This window comes from Pseudonaja textilis, chromosome 3 (genome assembly GCF_049901715.1).
Source record: "Pseudonaja textilis isolate UNSWEBS1 chromosome 3, rPseTex1.2, whole genome shotgun sequence".
Lineage (NCBI taxonomy): Eukaryota > Metazoa > Chordata > Lepidosauria > Squamata > Elapidae > Pseudonaja > Pseudonaja textilis.
The window spans coordinates 108,253,929-108,276,208 of record NC_141992.1 but is presented as its reverse complement, the minus strand read 5'-3'; the positions used below and the strand labels follow the sequence as shown (position 1 = coordinate 108,276,208).

Sequence of the window (22,280 nt, the reverse complement as noted above, 5' to 3'; positions counted from 1 at the left end):
CACCCCCATAAATCAACCTGGGCCAGTGCGACAGCCAGCAGCAGCCCCGAGGGCCCAGTGGGAGGTGTAATTCCTAGAAGGCGTAGAGCTCCCAAGTTGCCTCCGCTGGAAGTAAAATATGTGGGAGATCCCAAAGAGTTGGGGTTTTTCCTAGCCCAAGTTTGGAGCTATATGGAAGAATATGGAAGGGATTTTTCCTCAGAAGCAGCCAAAGTGAGATGTGTTACCAGGGCTCTGGAGGGGACAGTGGTAAAACTTAGCATTGTATAAACTGAGGAGGGGGGAGAGTGCATTCTGCTTAGGTTTCTATTTCTTGCTTAGCTTTCTTTCCTCTGCGCAGCTGCAAACCTTTATCAAAGTATGCCAAGGTCAACGGACAGAAACTTCATCACCACCTGAAGATGTCCACATGATATTCACAACTTTTAATTGGAAGAACCATTTGAACTATTGGGGGTGGGAACAATTCCATCACTTTGTATATGTGATTTACACACCTAATTCCTCAGATTCAGAATTCTACTGTAGCTACCACTTCATTTCCAGTAAAAGGTATCTTTTCTCTAACTAAGAGTCTTAAGTATTTCTTTCTTGGATGTTGAATGGAGCACAGCCTGACAAACAGTTTCTTTTCCAAGGCAATAATTGTCTTGAATCAAACAATGCATATGTGATTTAGCCCTATGTACATAAGTGGCATTTTTAAACTATCTAACTTATTATATATTTTAGATAGGTTTTAGACAAGGTTTTTAATTATTATTTTAATTTTTAAATACTCTGTAGTGTGATCGTGATGTGGTGTTTGGGACACTGTGCTGGAGTAGCTTTCAAATTTCATTGTATTTGTAGAATGCAATGACAATAAAGGTATTCTATTTTATTTCTACTTTTTGTTTTATCAGTCTTGTTAGTATTTGTTTTCTTTTGGTGGGTGAATTCAATCCATTAATATTTAACAATATTAACCTAATTTCTACTTCCATCGTCCTTACAACTTGGTATCTGTCTTCTATTAATTTTTATGCCCCTTTGTGGGCATGTTCTTAATCTTCCTTCTTTCTCCCCTTGTTTGGTTTCTTCTTTACTTCCTCCTCCTTGTTCTGTTTCTCCTAATTCCTGTTGCTGATTTTCTTGGCTTCTGGTTTCCAGTTCTTCCTTGCTACTACTTTCTTGTTCCACTCCCACAATTTGGTCATACAAATCCTGTGCCTTATCCAGATTGTCTATCCTAATCCTCTTCTCCTGCCACTGTACCAACATCTCCTCTGGAGTTAGCCACCAAAACATTATATTTCTCTTAATCAGTTGTGTTGCAAGGAATTTACAGTTTCTTCTCTGTTCTCTTACTTTATTTGGGATCTGTTTTAAGGTTTGTATCTCTTTGTCTTTATATATCAGAAGTTCATCTCTCATTATCTTAATATATTATGTCCCTTACTTTTTGTCTAGCAAATCTAATGTGGTAGTCTATTATGTCTTGCGTAACTGGTATGAATTCTGTAGACTTCATCAATTTCTAGCAGGCTCTCTTGTCTGTCTCTCTGTAGTGTTTGTGCAATTAGCTCTGCCATAATGATACCCAGGTCTTCCTCTTTGCTTTCCATAACGTTCTGGAACCTCAAGTAGAATGCTGCATGAGCCATCTCCAAATGAATAATTTGTTCCTCTAATTCCTTGTTCATTGTCAACATTTTTTTGTCCACTAATTCCAATTTCTTCTCATTTTGTTCTGATCTAATATCTACCACCTGTATTGTTCATTCTTCTCAATGGCTTGTTGTATCGTATCTACTTTGGCTTCTAATTTATTAATGTCCCCTTTCATTTTCCACATGGTTCTTTGACATGTTTTCTTGCATCTTCATCATGGTTTCTTGAATCGCCAACAGCACTGTCTAATATACAGACGTATATACAGACATGTATATTAGATGTTGCACTTTGTTTTTCCGCACCCAACATTCCCTCAATTGTCTTTTGGCCAGCTGGTGATGAAACTGTCAATGATGGATTAGATGTTATCTTCTTTGTTGTTATGGCACTTGCCGTATTTCTAAGGCTTCTGTTTATTTCTGCCCACAGTACCATCTACTTTATATTTTATTTAAGAGTTAGCTTATATCAGTCTCTTTTCCCTACTGATTTCTCTACTTTTTATTTTAATTGTCTCCTTCTGTCTAGCAAATTAACCCAACCTCTTAGGTTCTCCTTATTATTTAACTACTTAAATCTTTCAGTTTCACTATATCTCTACAGATCACAAAGCATACAAATACCACACATATTTACTTCTCACTCCAACTTCCTCATAAAGCTCTTATCTTATATATATTACTTAATTCCTTTTAGTCTATATACTAAGAGTTATTTAATTCTATTGAATAATAATTATCTTAAGTAATAATTCATTAATAGTTCAGTAAATAAATAATTCAACAGTAATTTGTCTATTACAATCTTTTCAATCTAGTAATCTAATTAATCAATATCTCTATTAGAAAGAATACAATTATAAAGTAAATATATACAAATTTGAAAATAGTATAGATATTTCAATATAAATATATAATTGTATCTATAACTGTATATGAGTAATATATAACTTTTTTTAATTACAATAAGCAGACAGAATATGAATATCTATGTTTTTTCCAAAGTCTCTTGACTTCTCTTAATTTAAGCTTAATAGGTAGTCCAATGGTCTTACTTAGTCATTCACTGTTGGCAACGTCAAACATGTCCTTCAATATAGTTCTGCTATGTGTTCCTCCCTCCTCCTCCTCCAAATCTCAGCTTTACTTTCCACTTTCCTTCTGCTACTTTCTATTCTTCTAACTCTTCTCGCTTTCAAACTGGATCCCCAATTCCTTCTTCCAATCTCCTTCTATCTTATGGAATGTTTTGCCTCCTGAAGTTGTGGGTGCTCCTTTATTGAAGGTTTTTACACTTTTTTGTTTGGAATGGTATAGAGTCTCCTTTTGAGTAGGGCGTTGGACCATTCTATTTCTGTTAAAATTTTCCCCTGAATAGCAGTATACTCCTTCCCTTATTGTTTAAGCTTCAGAAGTGTGAAGGACAAAATGTATATTTCTATAACATATAAGTGAAAGTAAAGAAAAATAAAGTGGGGGAAGGAAAAAAGGGCATAAAGGGGAAAAAAGAAGAAAAAAGCTTCCAACTCTTCAGGGCAGTAGAATAAAGGGAATAAAGTTACAACCTCAACTTTTTGGTTTTGCATACTTAATATATACTAGCCATTTTTATAGCAACAAATAAATCTAATCAGCAAATCCTAAAATCAGAATTTCATTTTTTTCTGTCTAGACTAGAGCACAAATGAAAATTTTAGAATTTCAAATAACTCAGGAGACACGTAGGGTAGAACATAAGGACTATTCAAAGCTAAGAAAAAAATGAAGCATTTAATATAACATAGTAGACACAACAGTGGGTCATCCTAGCAAATGATGTGACAGATTGTCTGAAAAAATAAAAGGGACAAACTTACATTGTATGTGCTTGTTATTTCTTTTCTGAAAAAGATATGATTCCTCTTCTACAATGGATAATCACTTACCACAATTCCAAATTGCTCAGACTCAGCTAGTTCATTATATTCTTCTTTCAGTCCTGCAATCATCTTCAATTTGTCTGCTTCAGGCATTAACTTAATCAGATTCTGAGAAAGAAGTTAAAAAGATACAGTTGCTTGGAATAGCTTCTAATAAATATGATAATATTGACCTAGAAATAAATAGTCTAAGGATGTGTCTTTCAAACTATGGAACTCTTTTGACATAATTTGATATGCCTCTAAATAGCAAATATTCAAATACAAGGAATTAAATGACAGCATAAAATATTCTGATTATTATATACCCAAATCGGAACAATGTATAACCTATGAAACAGAAACCTTGGGGCTGCCAGTTCTTGACAATCTCTCTCTGTTCTTACAATCCTGGATAGCAAAATAAATGCTTTTTAGTTTCCAGAACTACTGGAGATTGAGTTCAACTTAATGGATACTAGCTGTGCAGACTTGCACTCTAAAGAGAAAATATGATCACACACTCTAGTCTTTCTCACCTGTACCATGGATTCAGTCAACACAGCTTCATTTACTTCCAAGATGGCATTCTTGATTTCCTCATAAGGCAAGCGAAAGGAGCCCAAAAAAATTGCTGCCACATTTAAAGAGAAGCACAATTAACCAAATTATTGGCATATCCAAATATTAAAATCAGAGAAATTTACCTTTCCTGACTTTTCCTTCCTGCCTTCCAATAATTTCTGAAAGTTTTCACAGGTAACTTAGGCAAACTTTCCCAGCAGAATTACAGAATAACAGTGGATGGGTTCTTGGAGGTCTTCTAATCCAACCCGTTTGAGCAGAAGAACCTATACCAATCCAGACAACTGACTATCCAGTCTCTTCTTAAAACCTCCAGTTTAATGGAGCACTTACAACTTCTGGAAGCAAGCTGTTCCACTGATTAATTGTTTTCATTGATAGAAATTTCTCCGTAATCATATCAAATCATACTCACAAAGATTCTGAGCATTTTTTGAATCTAGCACTCTCAGCTCCTTGACTTTCTTCTTAGCTTGGTTCTTTTCCTCTCCACTCTCAGGTTGCTTTTTTGCTGTGAAGAATTAAAGATCTTAGTGATCCAGATAATTTCAACAGAACTGTCCATAATTACCAAGCCCTCAAAGAAATTCAGATTATCCCTTAATCACTGAAAGGATTTTAAGAAGGATAAAGAGATACAGTATGCCTGCTATAATATCCAATATCAGGAAGTATCTTTCAAACTTCCCCTCACAAAACAAAACAACACTGTAATTCCTCCATTTATTATTCCAAAGCAGTAACTGATCCATTTATATGCTCATACTTAAAGGACTATGCTACGAACCTTTCACAAAGAGATAAGAAAATATGGATAAGTTTTAGATAAGAGATTTAGATAGGATATAAGTCTTATAGAAAAAAGGAGGCACTGTAATGTTAGAAAATAGGATCTTGCCTTAAGGTACAAAATGGAAGATATATCAACTAGAGGCATTAGAATCACAAGTAATTTCCAAGATGACCTGCAATAGTGGTACGAAGCCAGGAATATAAAAAGTGAAATGTCCCTGTGGATAAAAATATTCCCTTCATGGAGAAAACTACAGAGGAGGGAACCATTCCATTGTGAATAGTATAATTTTCTATGCACAGCAAATATGTGATAAAACTTATTGATATCTGAGTTCGGACCTGTCCTGAGATAGGCAAATGATAGGCAACAGATTCACCAGTTCATTAAGAATGACACTAGTGGTGACCATAGTTATTAGAAATTGCCTTGTCACACTCTGAAGAGCAATACATATATTATCACACAAACTTTTATGAATCACAATCTACCACAGAGGTACCAAACTCAAGGCAACAGGGTGTTTAGATCTGGCCCATGGGGCCAGCCTGGAAACAGCAAAGGACTGGCCTGCAGTGCCTCTGCTAGCGAAAACGGAGCTCAAGGGGACGCACCCGCCTCCCCCGAGCTCCATTTTCTCTGGCAGAGAGTTGCAGGAAGTCGTCCAGGCCAAAAATGGGGTGCGGGGTTTTTTGCTGGCAAAGAGCTATCAAAAAAAGGATAAACGTTTTCCCTTTTGCATTTGAGCAGGCAAGACAGGACAGGAAAGGAGAAAGGGAAAAGGGAAAGGCAAAGACAAAGAAGGGAAGATGGAAAGAAATCAAGGAAGGAAAAATAAGGAAAGGAGAAGGAAGGAAGGAAGGAAGGGAGGGAGGGAGGGAGGAAGAGAAGGAAGGAAGGAGAGAAGGAAGATTATGAGAATGAGGGAGGGTTTCAAGGAGGTCCTGCCTTAACACTCGGTTACCACAGGTGCCACCAATAGTAGTCACATGTCACACCCACACCCACCATGGCCACGCCCCCAGCCACACCCCACACCCCCTCAGTTCTGAGGTCAAACACAACCCTGATGCGGCCCTCAATGAAATAGAGTTTGACACCCCTGATCTACCACTTCAAGTGCGTAGAATATAATCCTATTAAATATATTATCACAGCTGTTTGTTGGGAAAAGGAAGGAAAAAGAAGAATGATAATAGAAAAATAATTGCTTTATAGGTGACAAATCCTATATTAGCAGGTAGATGTGAATATGTAGTCTTTATTGTATTAACAAGAAAAGGAAGTGACCGATTTCTGTAACTAGGAATTCATGCATTCATTAAATGTAGCACAATTTCTCATGGATTAAATAAGGATTATTTTTTCTCATGTTACCTATACTAACCAGCTAATATAATAATGCCTGTGTCACACCTAAGTTGCTGCTTTATGTCCAGTCATTTCCAAAGAAACAATTATGTTCTGCCTTCTATTTCCCCCTCTCCAAAAGATAGGGTTACTCCTTTGAAATCAGTTAATGAAGGCAAGAGGAAAACAACATGGCTCATTAACAGATTTTTAAAAAATCTAAGTTAGAGAGAGACTGAAATAGACTTGAGTAAGCAGATTCAGCTCTTCTGAAAATAATGCCGGAGGTCCATGTCACAGTAAGTTCCTGAAGTTAAATTCAATAATGAAGAAGCAATAGTTTGAGAACGCTCTGGGTTTTTGGCTATCACTATAAGCTGATCACTCTCAAATATTGCAGTAGTGAATTTTGACTCAGTGTTACCCACCAATTCCAGAAGGCATCCCAACTCATGGATCCGTTCCATTCATAACTGAAGAAATCCATAATGCTGTGGACAGAATTAAGAACCTGAAGGTCCCTGGACCTGACAATCTGCCTGCGGACTTCTGGAAACTAAAAGAAGTGTGAGACACAGGAATAATCTGGCTGAGTTCTTCAATGTAAAGAACACTGGCTCTGTACCAACTGATTGGTCAATAAGCATTAACAGTTCTCATTTTCAAGAACAAGGGTGACCCAACTGACTGTGCCCAATCCACCTTCTGTCTCATACTATAAAGATCTTTGAGAGAATCTTTGATCAATGCATTCGCAGCATCACTCAATGCATCATCAACCGATGTGGCTTCGATAAAGGATGTGGAACAACTGATGCAATCTTTGCAGCCCGTCAGCTCATAGAGAAACACCATGAGAAGAGACAACCACTACATATGGCATTCCTAGACCTGGAGAAGGCATTTGATCATGTTCCGCACCAAATGATCTGGTATGCCCTCCGGGATCACAGAGTACCTGAAACACTCATTGACTGGGTCAAATGCTATATAAGAACACCAGCAGCCAAGTGAGATGCCCAGCTAGTCTCTCCAACAGATTCCTGGTGACGGATGCATCAAGGCTCTGCACTACCACCACTTCTGTTTATATCAGTCATGGATACCCTCACGCATGACCTACAGCAGCTCACCCCGTCATCACCTATGCTGATGATGTTATGCTTGCTTCCACCACAAGAGGAGACAGCAACAAGTTCAAACATGGAATGTTCGCCTCAACCATTTCGGACTTCACTCAACATCAAGAAAACTGAGTACTTAAAGACTGTTACTACCCCTGGAATGCTTCAAATCAATGGAGAAAACCTAAAGAAGGTGGATACTTTTTTGGTATCTGGAATCCCATCTCCAAGGCAATGGCAATATCAGTGGTGAGGTGCAAGCAAGGGTGAATGCAGCCTGGATGCATTGGTGAGAACTCACTGGTGCGTTATGTGACAGACAAATGCCAACCAATCTTAAATCTAAGATTTACAAGACAACCATCCTCCCTGTTGCACTGTATGGCACTGAAGGCTGGGCAGAAAAAAGGGACTGAAAGCTATCTCTATGCTATGGAAATGTGAATGCTCCATTGGATATCAGGCATCTCCATTCTTGATCACATCACAAATGACCCCATTCAACAGCATTTTGTGTAGTACTATTTACAGAGAAGATGAGAGAAGTCTAACTCTGCTGGTATGGACATGTCCAGAGAGCAGCACCTTCCACCGTTGCCAAGACTGTTTACAAATTAAAAGTTAATGGCCGCTGATCCTGCAGGCGTCCAAAACAGAGATTGCAAAACACCATCAACAAAGATATACAAGCTGCGGGCCTGTGCCCTGAAGATGCAGCTGATCATGCAAAAATCTGAAAAGGGGAGCCTGTACCTGCGGGAATACGCTAGAAAGACAAGTTGATTAAGAAGAGATTAAGAGCCTCTATACCCTCCACCTCAGGGATGTCAAACTCAAGGCATGCAGGCCGGATTTGTGGGGTGCTTACAAGCACCCTGTGTGAGGTGCTTACATTTGGCCCATGGGGCTACCCTGGAAACAGTGAAGGACCGGCCCATGGTATCTCTGCCAGCAAAAATGGAGCTCGGGAGGCTGCTGGCAGAGGATAGCAGGAGGCCATCACAGCTGAAAACAGAGCGCGGGAGGCCACTGGGTGAGTGTTTGGGTCCCCACAGGCACCCCCGACATGAGTGACATCCAGCTGGCCATGCCTCCCTGAGGTCAAACACAACCCTGATGCAGCCCTCAATGAAATCAAGTTTAACACCCCTGCTCTACCTGATAGCAAAACCTGAACTATGAATCAGTGTCATGAAGAGGGGAGCTCAGATTACATATCAAAACTAAATAAAACTATGTATTAATATATCATCATATTCATGGAAAACCATATTTTACTTTCAAAAACTTATCAATAATCTGTTTCTGACAATTACTACTGTCTATTTGTTGCTTCCTTATACTATCCCCACTATGATTCATACTTTTCCCGATTAGCTAAATACAGGTGAAACTCGAAAAATTAGAATATCGTGCAAAAGTTCATTTATTTCAGTAATGCAACTTAAAAGGTGAACCTAATATATGAGATAGACTCATTATATCCAAAGCAAGATAGTTCAAGCCGTGATGTGTCATAATTGAGATGATTATGGCTTATAGCTCAGAAAATTAGAATATTGTGAACAGGTTCAATATTCTAGGCTCAAAGTGTCTCACTCTAATCAGCTAATTAAGCCATAACATCTGCAAAGGGTTCCTGGTCTCTCAGTCCGGTTCAGTAGGAATCACAATCATGGGAAAGACTGCTGACCAGACAGTTGTGCAAAAAACCATCATTGACACCCTCCATAAGGAGGGAAAGCCTCAAAAGGTAATTGCAGGAGTTCCGGTTTGCAGGGCTTCGGTGGCAGGCAGGAATCCGCGATCGTGCGCGGTTTCTGCCTGGGCTCACCGCTGGAGTGCCCCGAGCCAGCTGGCTTCGGGGCTAAGCCACCCCGTAGAGGTGGTGAAGACAGGGGAGACCCAGCAGGTTTGAGGGGAGCCACACCTCTCCTCCTCAGCTGGCTAAACTCCCTTTTCCGAAGGCGGTAAGAGCAGTGGTCAGAAATGGCTGTCTCAAAGAAGCGCTCAGCCGGAAAAGAAAGTGCAGGAGGAAGTTAAGAAGTGAAAGTTTTGGTTGACCGGGATAAGAAGCAACACCTAAGGTATCCTGGAATTTAAATTTCAAAAAAGATACATCGCTCCCAAAGAAGATTCAGAAGCAGCGAATGAAAGTGAAAAGGGAAAGTTTTTTTTTTCCACTCTCCTTCCTTACATTGACAGCAGATGAATGAGAAATCGGAAAAACCCGCTTTGGCACCAGCAGGTAATTAAACTGGATAATTAAATGTCAAGGGGATAATAAGGATTTCTGAACACTAACCCCCCCTTTTTTTTTTTTTGCTGTAAGTGGGAAGGGAGAGGAAAAGAATAAGAGCAGGATTCGGAAGGAGGAGACTGCCTGGAATTTAAAAGAATTTGATTAAATCCTAACAAGACTTCTAAAAGATACATTTTAACTGGAACTTAGCAACTAAACAGTAACCCCAGGAAGAGAAAGTGAAAAAAGAAGAAAGTGTTAAATGAAACAGCTTGTGTGTATTTTGATTGTTTGGTGACTTTGGGACTCTTGGAAATTATATTAGAATGATTAAAAACACTTGGGTGGTTGTTTAAAAATTTTTTTACAATGGCATAACTTGTGCATGAACTGAAAATGGAATTTAAAAAATATAAAGAGGAACAAGAAGGGAAGGGCTCTTTTGGCTCCGTTTTTCATTTCTTAGAAATGGCGATCTGTACCTATGAGAAAATACAAGAAAAGACTGCGCAACAAGAAGATTGGGACAAAGAAGAAGCCATCTTTAATGAACAAGTAACTTTATCTGGGGAAGAAAGGGGAAAGGGGGGAAAGAGAATGGAGAATTTAAGACCTAAAAAAAACAACCCAAAAAGGGAAAAATAAGGTGAAAAGTGGATATAATGTTAGAAAGCAACAGAAAAGAGGAACACAGAAGAGGGAAATGGAGGTGGAGAGACAAAGGGGTAAAAAGGGCAGAGTGAAGAAGCAAGGGAGAAAGGAAGGGAAGAGAAGCTACAAAGGTTTGGAACAAGATGTAAAGAAACAGGACTTATTCAGAGATAATGGGTAAAAATATAACTGAAAAAGAGATTCTACAAAGGTACATAAGATTGTATTGTTATACTTGTATTAGAAATAATGTTAGAAAATTGCAACAACATATGATTATAAAATGGGATAAAATACTCAGTGTAATTCAGTGAAATTTTTTTGAACAAAATAAATGAAATGAAATAAATGAGAGAATTGAATGAGGAAGGAATGGGAACATTTTAATTATACAATGTTTCAAAATATAAGTGAAATGGGAGGGAAGCAACTACGCAAAATTTATAAGTGTTCCCATAGAAGCATGATACTTATTTGAAAAGTAATGTGTAAAATGTTTAAGATTTAAATGAATATTAATTTTAACGATAGAGTTGAACTGGTATGGATTGTTGTTTTAATTATATTATATATTTAAAATTTCTTCTTTTCTTAAAATATAGTGCGTAGCTTTAGAATGTACTAAGCAGAGTCTGAATGAAAGTTATGTATTATACTAAGTGTTATAAATTTAGGGGAATGATATATAGGCGTCATACTCCAATCAGTGATTACAGGAGAAATTTTGTTTTAATGAGAAAAGATAATAGACAGCTGAAACAGGACAGACAAAGGATATAAGTATAATGATTTAAATTGAGATGAAATAAATAAAATAGAATTAAGAGAGTTAAAAGAGGGGAGAAGCTATATAGAAATTGTAGAATGGTAATAAGATATGGAATGGTATATAAAATGAACATGAATTTGAATTTGTGTCTGTACGAAGAGATGTAACCCAAGATCAAGCTGCTTTCAGAAAAGATGTTTTATGTTTTTCATGTTTTGTGTTTTGTTTGTTTTTTAAAAATCAATAAAAAAATTTGGGGGAAAAAAAGGTAATTGCAAACAAAGTTGGATGTTCCCAAAGTGCTGTATCAAAGCACATTAATAGAAAGTTATGTGGAAGGGAAAAGTGTGGAAGAAGAAGGTGCACAAGCAGCAGGGATGACCGCAGCCTGGAGAGGATTGTCAGGAAAAGGCCATTCAAAAGTGTTGAGGACTTTCACAAGGACTGGACTGAGGCTGGAGTCAGTGCATCAAGAGCCACCACACACAGACGGATCCTGGACATGGGCTTCAAATGTTGTATTCCTCTTGTCAAGCCACTCCTGAACAACAAACAACATCAGAAGCATCCTACCTGGACTAAAGAAAAACAGAAGTGGTCTGTTGCTCAGAGGTCCAAAGTCCTCTTCTGATGAGAGCAACTTTTGCATCTCATTTGGAAACCAAGGACCCAGAGTCTGGAGGAAGAATGGAGAGGCACACGCTGCAAGATGCTTGAAGTCGAGTGTGAAGTTTCCACAGTCTGTGTTGATTTGGGGAGCCATGTCATCTGCTGGTGTTGGTCCACTGTGCTTCATTAAGTCCAAGGTCAACGCAGCAGTCTACCAGGAGATTTTGGAGCACTTCATGCTTCCTTCCGCAGATGAGCTTTATGGGGATGCTGACTTCATTTTCCAGCAGGACTTGGCACCTGCCCACACTGCCAAAAGCACCAAAACCTGGTTCAATGACCGTGGGATTACTGTGCTTGATTGGCCAGCAAACTCCCCTGACTTGAACCCCATAGAGAATCTATGGGGCACTGTCAAGAGAAAGATGAGACCGAACAATGCAGAAGAGCTGAAGGCCGCTATTGAAGCATCCTGGTCTTCCATAACACCTCAGCAGTGCCACAAGCTTCCATGCCACGCTGCATTTAGGCAGTAATTGCTGCAAAAGGGGCCCAAACCAAGTATCGAGTACATATGCATGCTTATACTTTTCAGAGGTCTGATATTGTTCTATGTACAATCCTTGTTTTATTGATTGCATGTAATATTCTAATTTTCTGAAATTGTGGATTTGGGGTTTTCATGAGCTGTAAACCATCATCATCACAATTATGACAAATCATGGCTTGAACTATCTTGCTTTGCATGTAATGAGTCTATCTCATATATTAGTTTCACCTTTTAAGTTGCATTACTGAAATAAATGAACTTTTGCACGATATTCTAATTTTTTGAGTTTCACCTGTATTTAATCAGATTTAATCTGACATGTTAGCATTTTCCTGAAAGATATGAATGAAAAGAAAACCAACCATTACTTGATTTGTCAGCATTGACTTGAATAGATAGAAAAAATAGTTTAGTATGGCTAAGTGTAATTTTTAACTGCTACTGATCACAAACACTGCTTTTCATGAAATAAAGCTTGCTTGCTGGCCTGTGTCTGCTGAGTGAACATGAAAAAAGCAGGAAGCAGAGCCATCAAATAAAAGCAGCCTTTGACTCAGCATGGCTCATTCTTCCTGCAGACTCCTCCCTTGTTCAATTTTATTTTTTTCTGCGCCATCAATACAAAATGGAGTCTAAAGAGAAGCCAAACATCCTCCCTAAAATGGCTGAATGCGGCAAAGGAAGATAGAGAATAGTAAAATAAGGCAACAGCACCATCTGGTGCTTAAAAAAAAACTGGTTTGGCATTGAGATGCTTTAGGATTGAGAAGCATGCATTGCAATAGAAATAAGAAAGCCTGCTAGCAAATGAGAAATCTGTAAAATTACTCACTCACTCTCTCAGATTTATATCTATTCTATTTTTTTACCACAAATTCTTCAAAATTTTGGCTTTCCTATAGTCATATTTCAAGAGCAGTATTGGAAAGTGATATGAGCTCGTGGAAACTCTTGCTAAGAACTGTAGGTCAAGTTGAAAATGCTTAGACTTTTAAGAGCAATATGACAGCATTAAATGGCTCTACTGAAGATTTAGGATTTGCAAAAGTAAATTTAAATTTATTTTCCCAACGTAGCCTGCATGAATTACCCAGGAAAATTGCAAAATTACATATTTTATTTTGCAGTGTGAACTTGAGAATGTCATAAATCTAAACCATTATATAGATATGCAGGGTTTAAGTAAAACACGACTATATAGAAGGCTAAAAAGCAAACTTCCCTTTGAATAAAAATTCAATGTGATATATTCCATAATGGAATATGGAAAAGTGGTACCAGATGGAAAATCTACATAAGTGTTATAAGTTCTGATTAGATCTCTCTCCTTACTCTCTGTTACTACCACCCTAGATAAAGCTGATAAATCTCTTTCATTACACTTTACCCTCTAAAATACAGTCTGGATGCTGTTAAAGCTTCCTGGTACAGGAGATGTACTATAAAAAGAAAGAAACAGATGGGAATAACAAAAAGCTCTGGCAGCCAAGCAAAATCAAATAGAGGAAAAGGAACACCCCCCTTTGTTTTCTTTGTTCCAGAGAAATGAGGCCAGCGAAAAGGGAGGGGGCAGGAGAAGGGGGGGAGGAAGGAGGGGAGGAAATGGCCACCACCCTGATGACACAATGTCAGGAGATCTCATCTTCCAATCCAGTGGCTCTGACATCACAACCCTGAAACGGAGCCAAAATTACTCAACTGCGCACATCTGGTGGATGAAAAACACACTGCAAGAAATTTAAGAAAAGATAGATTTAAATTATGCCTTATCAGTGCAAGAGAGCCACAGAACTAGGAAACAAATAATAGCCTATCTGGAAGAGTTTATAAGGAGTATTTTTGAGCATTTTAAAGCTGTATTTCAAAAACAACTTAGATGCTAATTACAGTCCAATTATCAACAATTGATAGCCTTGTTTATTCACAGATGGACAAGTGTAGAATATGCAATATACTCAAACTTTCAATTACAGAAATACGTTGATTCACACAAGATATTTATACTCTGCAAACAAAATTAATCAAATTTCACTTATTAAACCAATTCCTTAAGTGAACAGTTTAAATGAATTGTATGAACTAATGTTATAGCTGTTGACAGATTTGTCACTCCTGTTTCAATGCAGCTGATAATGGCAAATGAGTCAATCATTTATTATAGCATAAACCAAATTATATCGACATTTGTATGCTCTTTTTGACCCAATTGCCAATAAAATGTCTTTAGAAAGAAAATAGGGGAGTGAAATTAATTATGAATATATGGGTCTCTGCTGCAATTCTGTATTTCAATGTCTCACATTTTATGTTTTTAAAAAATACAATGGCACTGGAACAATTTCATTTGCATCTTCTTTCTTGACAATTTGAAATGAGGCTGTGCAAAACATCTGTAAAAGGTGCAAACAAAGTTCCTCTTCCCATAATATAAAAGCAGCTGTATCTTTGCTAGCTTGCAAGAAAGCTGTTTCAAACTACCTATGTCCGCATGTGCTGAACCAACAACAGAAATAAAACAAAGTGGCTATATTGTACACATATGCCCAACCAACTGCAGCAGCTGCATGAGCCTTACAAAGAATATGGCTATTTTAATGATTTGAAAAGAGGTATTTCACCTATATTAAAGCAAATTGGAAAATACCTTTTTTCAAACGTTTTATCCAATCTTTGCATACTCACTTTCGGTGATATTTCCTTCATAAAGAAGTTACTATGAAAACATTTACGTTTCCACATATACAGGAAAATACTTGTCAAAGTGAGGCAAACTGTTGGGATAAATACTATCTACAAGATTCTTTGGCTTCCAATTTTAATTAGAATAGCCAAATAATGTACAGTAATTTGGCCTATGAGAGAATTAACTTATTTACTCACATACTCACTGAAATATTAGGCATCCTTCCTTAGCCTTATCTTGAAATTCACCATAGCTTTATCCCATTGAACAAGTTATATTATATCTGAGGGAGATGGGCACTATGGAACTGTGAAATAAATATTTCTACTAATCCCATTCAAAATGGGAATGAATTGGGTCCTTAAGTTTTATAGTAAGAGAACAAATAATTTTTTAAAATTATATTTCATAACAACCTACATCTTACAAAGTATTTGGCCTTTTTACATAGAATTACAGTAATTCTTTAATAGTCATGGATTGCACTGTGGTGGCATATGTCCTTCCTACTTACAAAGTAGATCATAATATGCATGCTGTTATATTTTGAAGACAACTTTAAATGATACTCAGTCCTATACTTTAGTATTATCCATTTTATTGTATCTGCCCCTTCTTCAGATGGAGCACATGGAGGCATAATATATAAAGAAACCTAATTCATTTTATTTATTCAATTTCTATATCTGCCCAACTCAACCAAGTTTCTCTGGGTGGTTTACAAGTCCAAGATTTTAAAACAATTAAAAATATTAAAACAATAAAACCATCCACAAAATAAGTAAATATAAGAACAAACAGCAGTCAATGATTAATCAGCTAATAGTAAAGCCAAGAAATGTGGCCCTTCACACATTCCAAGCCACAGATCAGGGTACATAGCCAAGTTTTTAAGCTTTGTAAAAAGCTAATAGGGTTGAGGTGATTCTAATCTCTGAGAGGAGGATATAAGGCAGGGGCTACAACAGAAAAAGCCCATCTTCTAGTTCTGCCAATCGGCACTCTTTGGCTTACGCAATCTGTAGTATGTCCAATCTGTTGGATCTAATCGGACAGGTTAGGAACTCTTGGAAAAAGACATTCCCTCAGATAATCCAATCCTAAGCCATGAAAAATTGTAAATTCATACTGATAAACAGTATGAGAGAAATGCTATCATGCTAACCTGTCCAGTTATAGCTCCTTTTTGGGAGTCTGGATAGTTGCATCAAATGGAGACCACAGAAGTGAAACCCTCTTCAAACAGACTTCAAACAAAACAAACTTTTTTTAATAGAACTGAATTTCACCTCTGGTTTCACCTATTTTGTTACAAGAAAAAACCTTTCAAACTAGTGTTGTACATATTACAAAAGCTATTTTTTCTAATTTACATTTTTAGAGACCATTTAGGGAACTGACCAGAAATATTTATGGTATGGTATGAAAATGATAGAAGAAATATAATATAAATTTGACCAAAAGTCTGAAATGTTTTAATACTGTAGTAAAATTAATGGAAACTAAAACATTTTCCCAGGGCAGCAAAACAGTAATTATTCTTGTTTGTGGCGGCATGCTACTTTTCTTGTTTCAGTATCTAAAAAACCTTTCAAAAGGATATAGGCAGGCATATTATTTCTGTCTTTTCTAAAACAATACATATCTAAAAGTAGCTTCCTATCTTTTTCATCTATTTTGCAAAGCCATAGAGAAAGACTAAGTGGAAGAAAGTCTTTAAAAGAATGAAGGGAAACAAACATTATTTTCCTGCCAGCAGATGGCATCCAAAGCACATTTTTGAAAGATTAGGAATGATAGAAATTTCATTAACTGTATTTTGGAAGCTTGCGCAAACTTTTAGCACAATTATAAACATAATATTCCATGGTATGCAAAAAGGAAATATTTACATTATGCTTATCATCATCTTCATCGCCAGAATTACATACAGGTAGTCCTCGACTTACAACAATTCATTTAATGACCGTTCAAAGTTACAATGGCACTGAAAAAGTGACTTATGACTGTTTTTCATACTTGCAACCATTGCAATATCCCCATGGACACATGATCAAAATTCAGACACTTGGCAACTGACTCATATTTATGATGGCTGAAGTGCCCCGGGATCATGTGATCCTCTTTCTGACAAGCCAAGTCAATGAGGAAACCAGATTCACTTAACAATGACGTTACTAATTTAACAACTGCAGTGATTCATTTAACAAATGTGACAAGAAAAATTGTAAAATGGGGCAAAACTCATTTAACAAATGTCTTGCTTAGCAACATAAATTTTGGGCTCCATTGTGATTGTAAATCGTAAATCGAGGACTATGTGTAATGATTAACTTCTTCCTTCTTATGAGAAAATAAAAGGGAGAGGTTGAAAGGACAAGTGACTGATTTTAAATCATAACAGAAACAAAACTGTTCAATCATAAGCAAGTAAAACTAAAAGTGGGCACCCTAAGACAATGTGTAAAGAAAGATCAGACAGGAAAAATATCAGCAAATGAGTTTCAGAGGGTTCTAGGATGAAGAGATAATTAGAAAGCAAAGTGCGGATTTTAGAAAGCAACAGAATAAAAAAAAATAGAAAAGCAGATAACTGAAGAAAATCAGACTTAAGTCTAAACTAGTGCTTCCTAAATCTTTTCTCTCATTATCCAAAACTGCTTATTGGAATGTTCTTTTTATAGTTTATCAAAATATCTTTATTTAAATGTCCCTGTTTTGACTGGTTTGTGTGTTGTTACCCAAAGAAAAAACACTTTCACCCAATTTTGGATAATTTACTCAAGGTTTGAGATGCTCTGGTCTAAACTGTCTGAATTCTAATTTTAATTAAGCTAGTTAGGTTTTATGGAATTTGTTTGGAATATATGAAACTTGCAGAACATATTTTTGTAATATTCATATTCATATAATCTTTCAAGTTATTTTCTACATGAAAAATTAGGGCCTTAATTTCCCAAACATAAATTAGTACATACACAACACAAATATACAACTACATTAAGAAAACATATGCAGAAGGTGATATTATGAGCAGCTAGTATATGCTGGTTTGTTTTATATGAATAGAAGTTATTATTTACAAATATTTTGCATGTTTTACAGAACAGATACTGCCGAGGTAGTAAAGCATTGATTAAAACTCAGCTTGATACAAAGCAAGAAGGAACTGAGGACCAAATTGTATGAACATAGGCAAAGGTATTGGCTAGGTTCAGCTTGAAGAAAAATTGCAGTAAAATTAACATTTGAATATCTGAAAATAGCTATGAAGTACAGCAACCTTGTTTCTGTATTTCAAAGAGAAGAATGAAAATACATGGAGACTCAGTTTAATTTTAAAAGGTTAAGACAAAGAATTTAGAGATGAAATACTAGGAAAATTTTCTGATAGTCCAAAGAGAGCAGTTGAGAATGAAAAAGGTTGTCAATGGAAGTCATTCACTAGTGCCTTTTTGATGGCTCCAGTCCTCTGTCAAGTGCTAATCTGCAGTATATTTTTTGACTGCTGATTCCTTTACTATTAGTGGTTGATCCCAAAAGCTACTGATATCTACACTGCCAATACATACCATTGAATAATTTACTATTTGCATAATTTAATCATTTTAATCAATTGTATAGAGCTATCTCATTTAGTATGCTTTAAATAGATGGATGATTTTATATATCTTTCTATGACTTGTCCCTAGTGCACCAATAAATTTTAAATTTATATCCTTTTTGGCTCCAAAAGGAATTGATTTACTTATCTTCCATTAGTTTGCTCAAGAAACTAATCAAAAATTATCAAGAGATCATTTTTTCACAGAATGTATTAGAGGAAGATAGTTATTTATAGTGAAAAATGGCTATCAGGGATGCCAGGCAGTCAATTTCCTGCATGGATTTAGAGTAACCCAGCTTTATCTGATACCAACTCTTAAAAGGTCAAACTGTTCCATCACATCTTCTCCTACAATTGAGCTAGCTTCTACTCTAGGGAAATGAGATTGACTTCTGTTCTGTTCTGTTCTGTTCTGTTCTGTTCTGTTCTATTCTATTCTATTCTATTCTATTCTATTCTATTCTATTCTACTCTACTCTACTCTACTCTACTCTACTCTACTTACAGTTGTGGTTGTGAGGATAAAATGAAGAGAGATCATAATGGAAGCTGCTCTGAGCACTTGAAGAAAGATGGGACATAAACCTAATAAATGGAAAAAAAAAATCCCTATCCAAAGCCCTAAGCCCATTGTGAATCAATACCACAAGCTAAATAGCAGAAACAGGAAGGCACCAAAGTGCTTGCATGTCAAGGAAAAGATCATTAAGAATTTTTTTTTTCCTCAAAACAATCCAGAATGCTTGGGCAACCTTGCAACTATATTTGACTAGATTTGTACCGGTTGAGTTAATGCCCTATATGCCTGCAAGATATCTGCTTTATAAAGTAGATATTAATAGAGTAATATTTGTAGTTTGTGATATGAGTTATCCTTTATTTGTGACTGCCTGGATACTCGCCTTGGTGTATAAATCCTTTGCTATCTAAACTTGGATCTTTGTCCTTGCTTTGCTTTTGGAATCTTGTCTAGAATTTTTAAGAATGACCTTAACAACAATTGCCAAAAAATTACTTAATGACCAAGGTTGCATAGAGATTGATAAAGAAATAAATAAAATGTATTTAAATACATTTATTTTTCTCTATATCTTTTTGATTGTTAGTAACCCTTGGGGAATTTGGCCATGGATTTTATGACTATTCTTTTGCTACTTTCAAACCAGTAATCCAATAAATTACCCAACAAACCTGAAAATCCCTCCTTATTCTATGATTTAAAGTTCTCATTTTAAATATGATTTGTCATATTCTTAGGTGTTTCTCAGAGGGATTTGCAGAATCTGATATTTTTGTCAGATTTATGAAACATTTCTTTCAGAATAGCAAAATGTGTATTGGAAAGCTGCAATTTAAGTTGTCGTTTATGTATGTGCATACAACATAAAACATAAGTATAAAAAAAGAAGACTTGTGTCACAATGATGCAACAATCATTTTGTCAACTCTAACCCACAACTTCTGAAGATAAGCCATTACACTAGTTAATTGTTCTCCCTGTTGGGAAATTTCTCCTGCTCTTTGAAACTCCCCCACCCCTTCTTTCTGTTGTCAACCATAAAACATGTATACAAAATGTTTTATGAGTTGACATCCCTTATTATTTCATCTTTAAGGTCATCTTTAAGGCTAGCAACATAGTGGAGTACTTCGATACATGCAATGGAGCATTATCCTGCATAAAAATCATGGTCTTCTTGAAAGAGGCAGACTTTTTCCTGTACCACTGCTTGAAGTGTCTTCTAAACACTGACAGCTGGTTTGGGAGTTGATTTTGGGTCCATTTTCAATGCAAAAATACCAACTAGCTCATCTTTAATAATACCAGCCCATACCACTCCACCTTGCTGAAATGGACCTCAAGAAAAGATAAACCTAATAATTATGCACACTTAGATATAGGGTATTGATCTCCTTAGGCCACACCCTCCCTCATTACACAAATATACACCACCAGGTATGCTTATATCCACTAAGCATTCGAGTTTATACAGCTTGGAAGTGGAAAATATGCATTAAAATGATGATATGGCACTCGCCTAATAATTGTGCACACAGTTTACTTGGCTTATATTATAAATATCTAATACTGAAAAAACAGATGTTATAAACAAAATAAGACATGAATAGATACATATGAAATATTTATATTACTCAATGATAAATTTGGGAAACCATATATATTATACAGAGAATATATATAGTGTGTATGATTGAAATTAATTGTGGTCTTTGAGCTTGGTTGTTTTCTTGCAGACATTTCATTACCTGACTAGGTATTAATAATGCTGATGATGTTACCTAGTTGGGTAATAAAACACCTGCAAGAAAATAACCAAGCTCAAAGACCACCAAAGATCCCACAGGTCAACCCTGAGCCACAAATATTCCCTGAATTAATTTTAACATTTTAAAATAATCTGAACTTAGGGTTGCGTAGTAAGGCAATCTACTTTGCAAATAATGTATGTGTTTTCCAGGTGCATCTAGGAGGTTTTGAAGATGAACCAAATGGAAATGATGTAACATGTAATTTGAAAGTAACAGACAAGTTTACTTCTCAATAGACAAAAAGCACATCTGTATCAAGAACACCTACACATCCAAGAAATGTAAATATACTGTAGGGATTTTATGGATATGGGTTTATGTTAATATGGAATGGTAACTTCGTTGATTACAAAATGCACTTTCAGAGGAATGGGAGTGTTTAATAAACAAACTGAGACATAAGAAATGTGGCCTTGCAGCTCACAGTGGCCCCATGGTTAAGTTTTAATCTTTATCCAATCACGGAATATCAAGATGGAAATATTTCTTCTAAGACTGTTCTCTGTAGATAACAGAAGAGCAGAAAGTAAACTGAGATCTATTACACTAACACTCATGAACATATAGGCATGTTCATTTCCCCCTCCATTCTGACATGTATAAAAGAATGCATCTTTTTGTCTGCAGGTGTATGTCTCTTACTATTGTTTTAAAGGAGATCCTCTCCAGTAGTATTATCTAATAAACACTACAGTGAGCTTGATTTTTTGCTTTGGGTCCTGTTTTGATTCTACAGAAATTGGCATCAGAAAATTCACCATCTTCAAGCTGCAACCAGGTGATGACAGGGCGCCATATAGGGTGAGTATTGTGATGAGTTTGATCTGATGTCCCTTCCTGCTGCCACATGAGGGCACCATTTAGAAGTGTGTGTAAAGCAACAGTCTATTCCTAAAAGTCTATTTTGGCTAAGGAAATTTGTTGGACGAGTGTGACCTTCCTAATTTTCAGCTGCCCCTGGCCCTGCTGCGAGCTCAATTTATTTTTCCCACAAAAGCATAAACCATTCTTAACACATTTCTGTCTTTAGTGTACATCAATGAAGTTATTACTTTATTTATTTGTTAAATTATATACCTGCCAATCTCACATTCCTTACTTTTTGTTGCATTACTTACATTTGGTCTGTGCAGTTGAGAAACAAAGTGTTAGCTTGGCAAAAAGATCATCGTTCTCATAACGATCCTCCTTAGCTTTCACCCAGAAACAGCCTTCAGATAATTCCTGTACTGTAATCTGTAAAGGTTATATATAACATGACATAATCCATATAAATACCGCTGCACATTCCTATTGCAATTTAATTGTCCTGTATGTATATTAAGCAAAAAGACTTTATGTCTGTTAGAAAACAAGTTATTTATTTATTTGTTTGTTTGTTTATTATGCTTTTATGAAACAAAAACTATTTAATCGAAAGTAAATAGTATTAG

At 36.3% G+C, this 22,280-nt stretch overlaps 1 protein-coding gene across 1 annotated transcript in view; it reads right to left on the bottom strand.

The window, feature by feature from the left end:
- Positions 1–22,280, bottom strand: part of DIAPH1 (diaphanous related formin 1) — a 158,373-nt gene that overhangs the window by 61,871 nt on the left and 74,222 nt on the right. Inside the window, 4 exon segments of the mRNA XM_087930558.1 lie at positions 3,581–3,682; positions 4,093–4,187; positions 4,554–4,649; positions 21,966–22,083. Coding sequence (XP_087786684.1) covers positions 3,581–3,682; positions 4,093–4,187; positions 4,554–4,649; positions 21,966–22,083 — 411 coding nt within the window.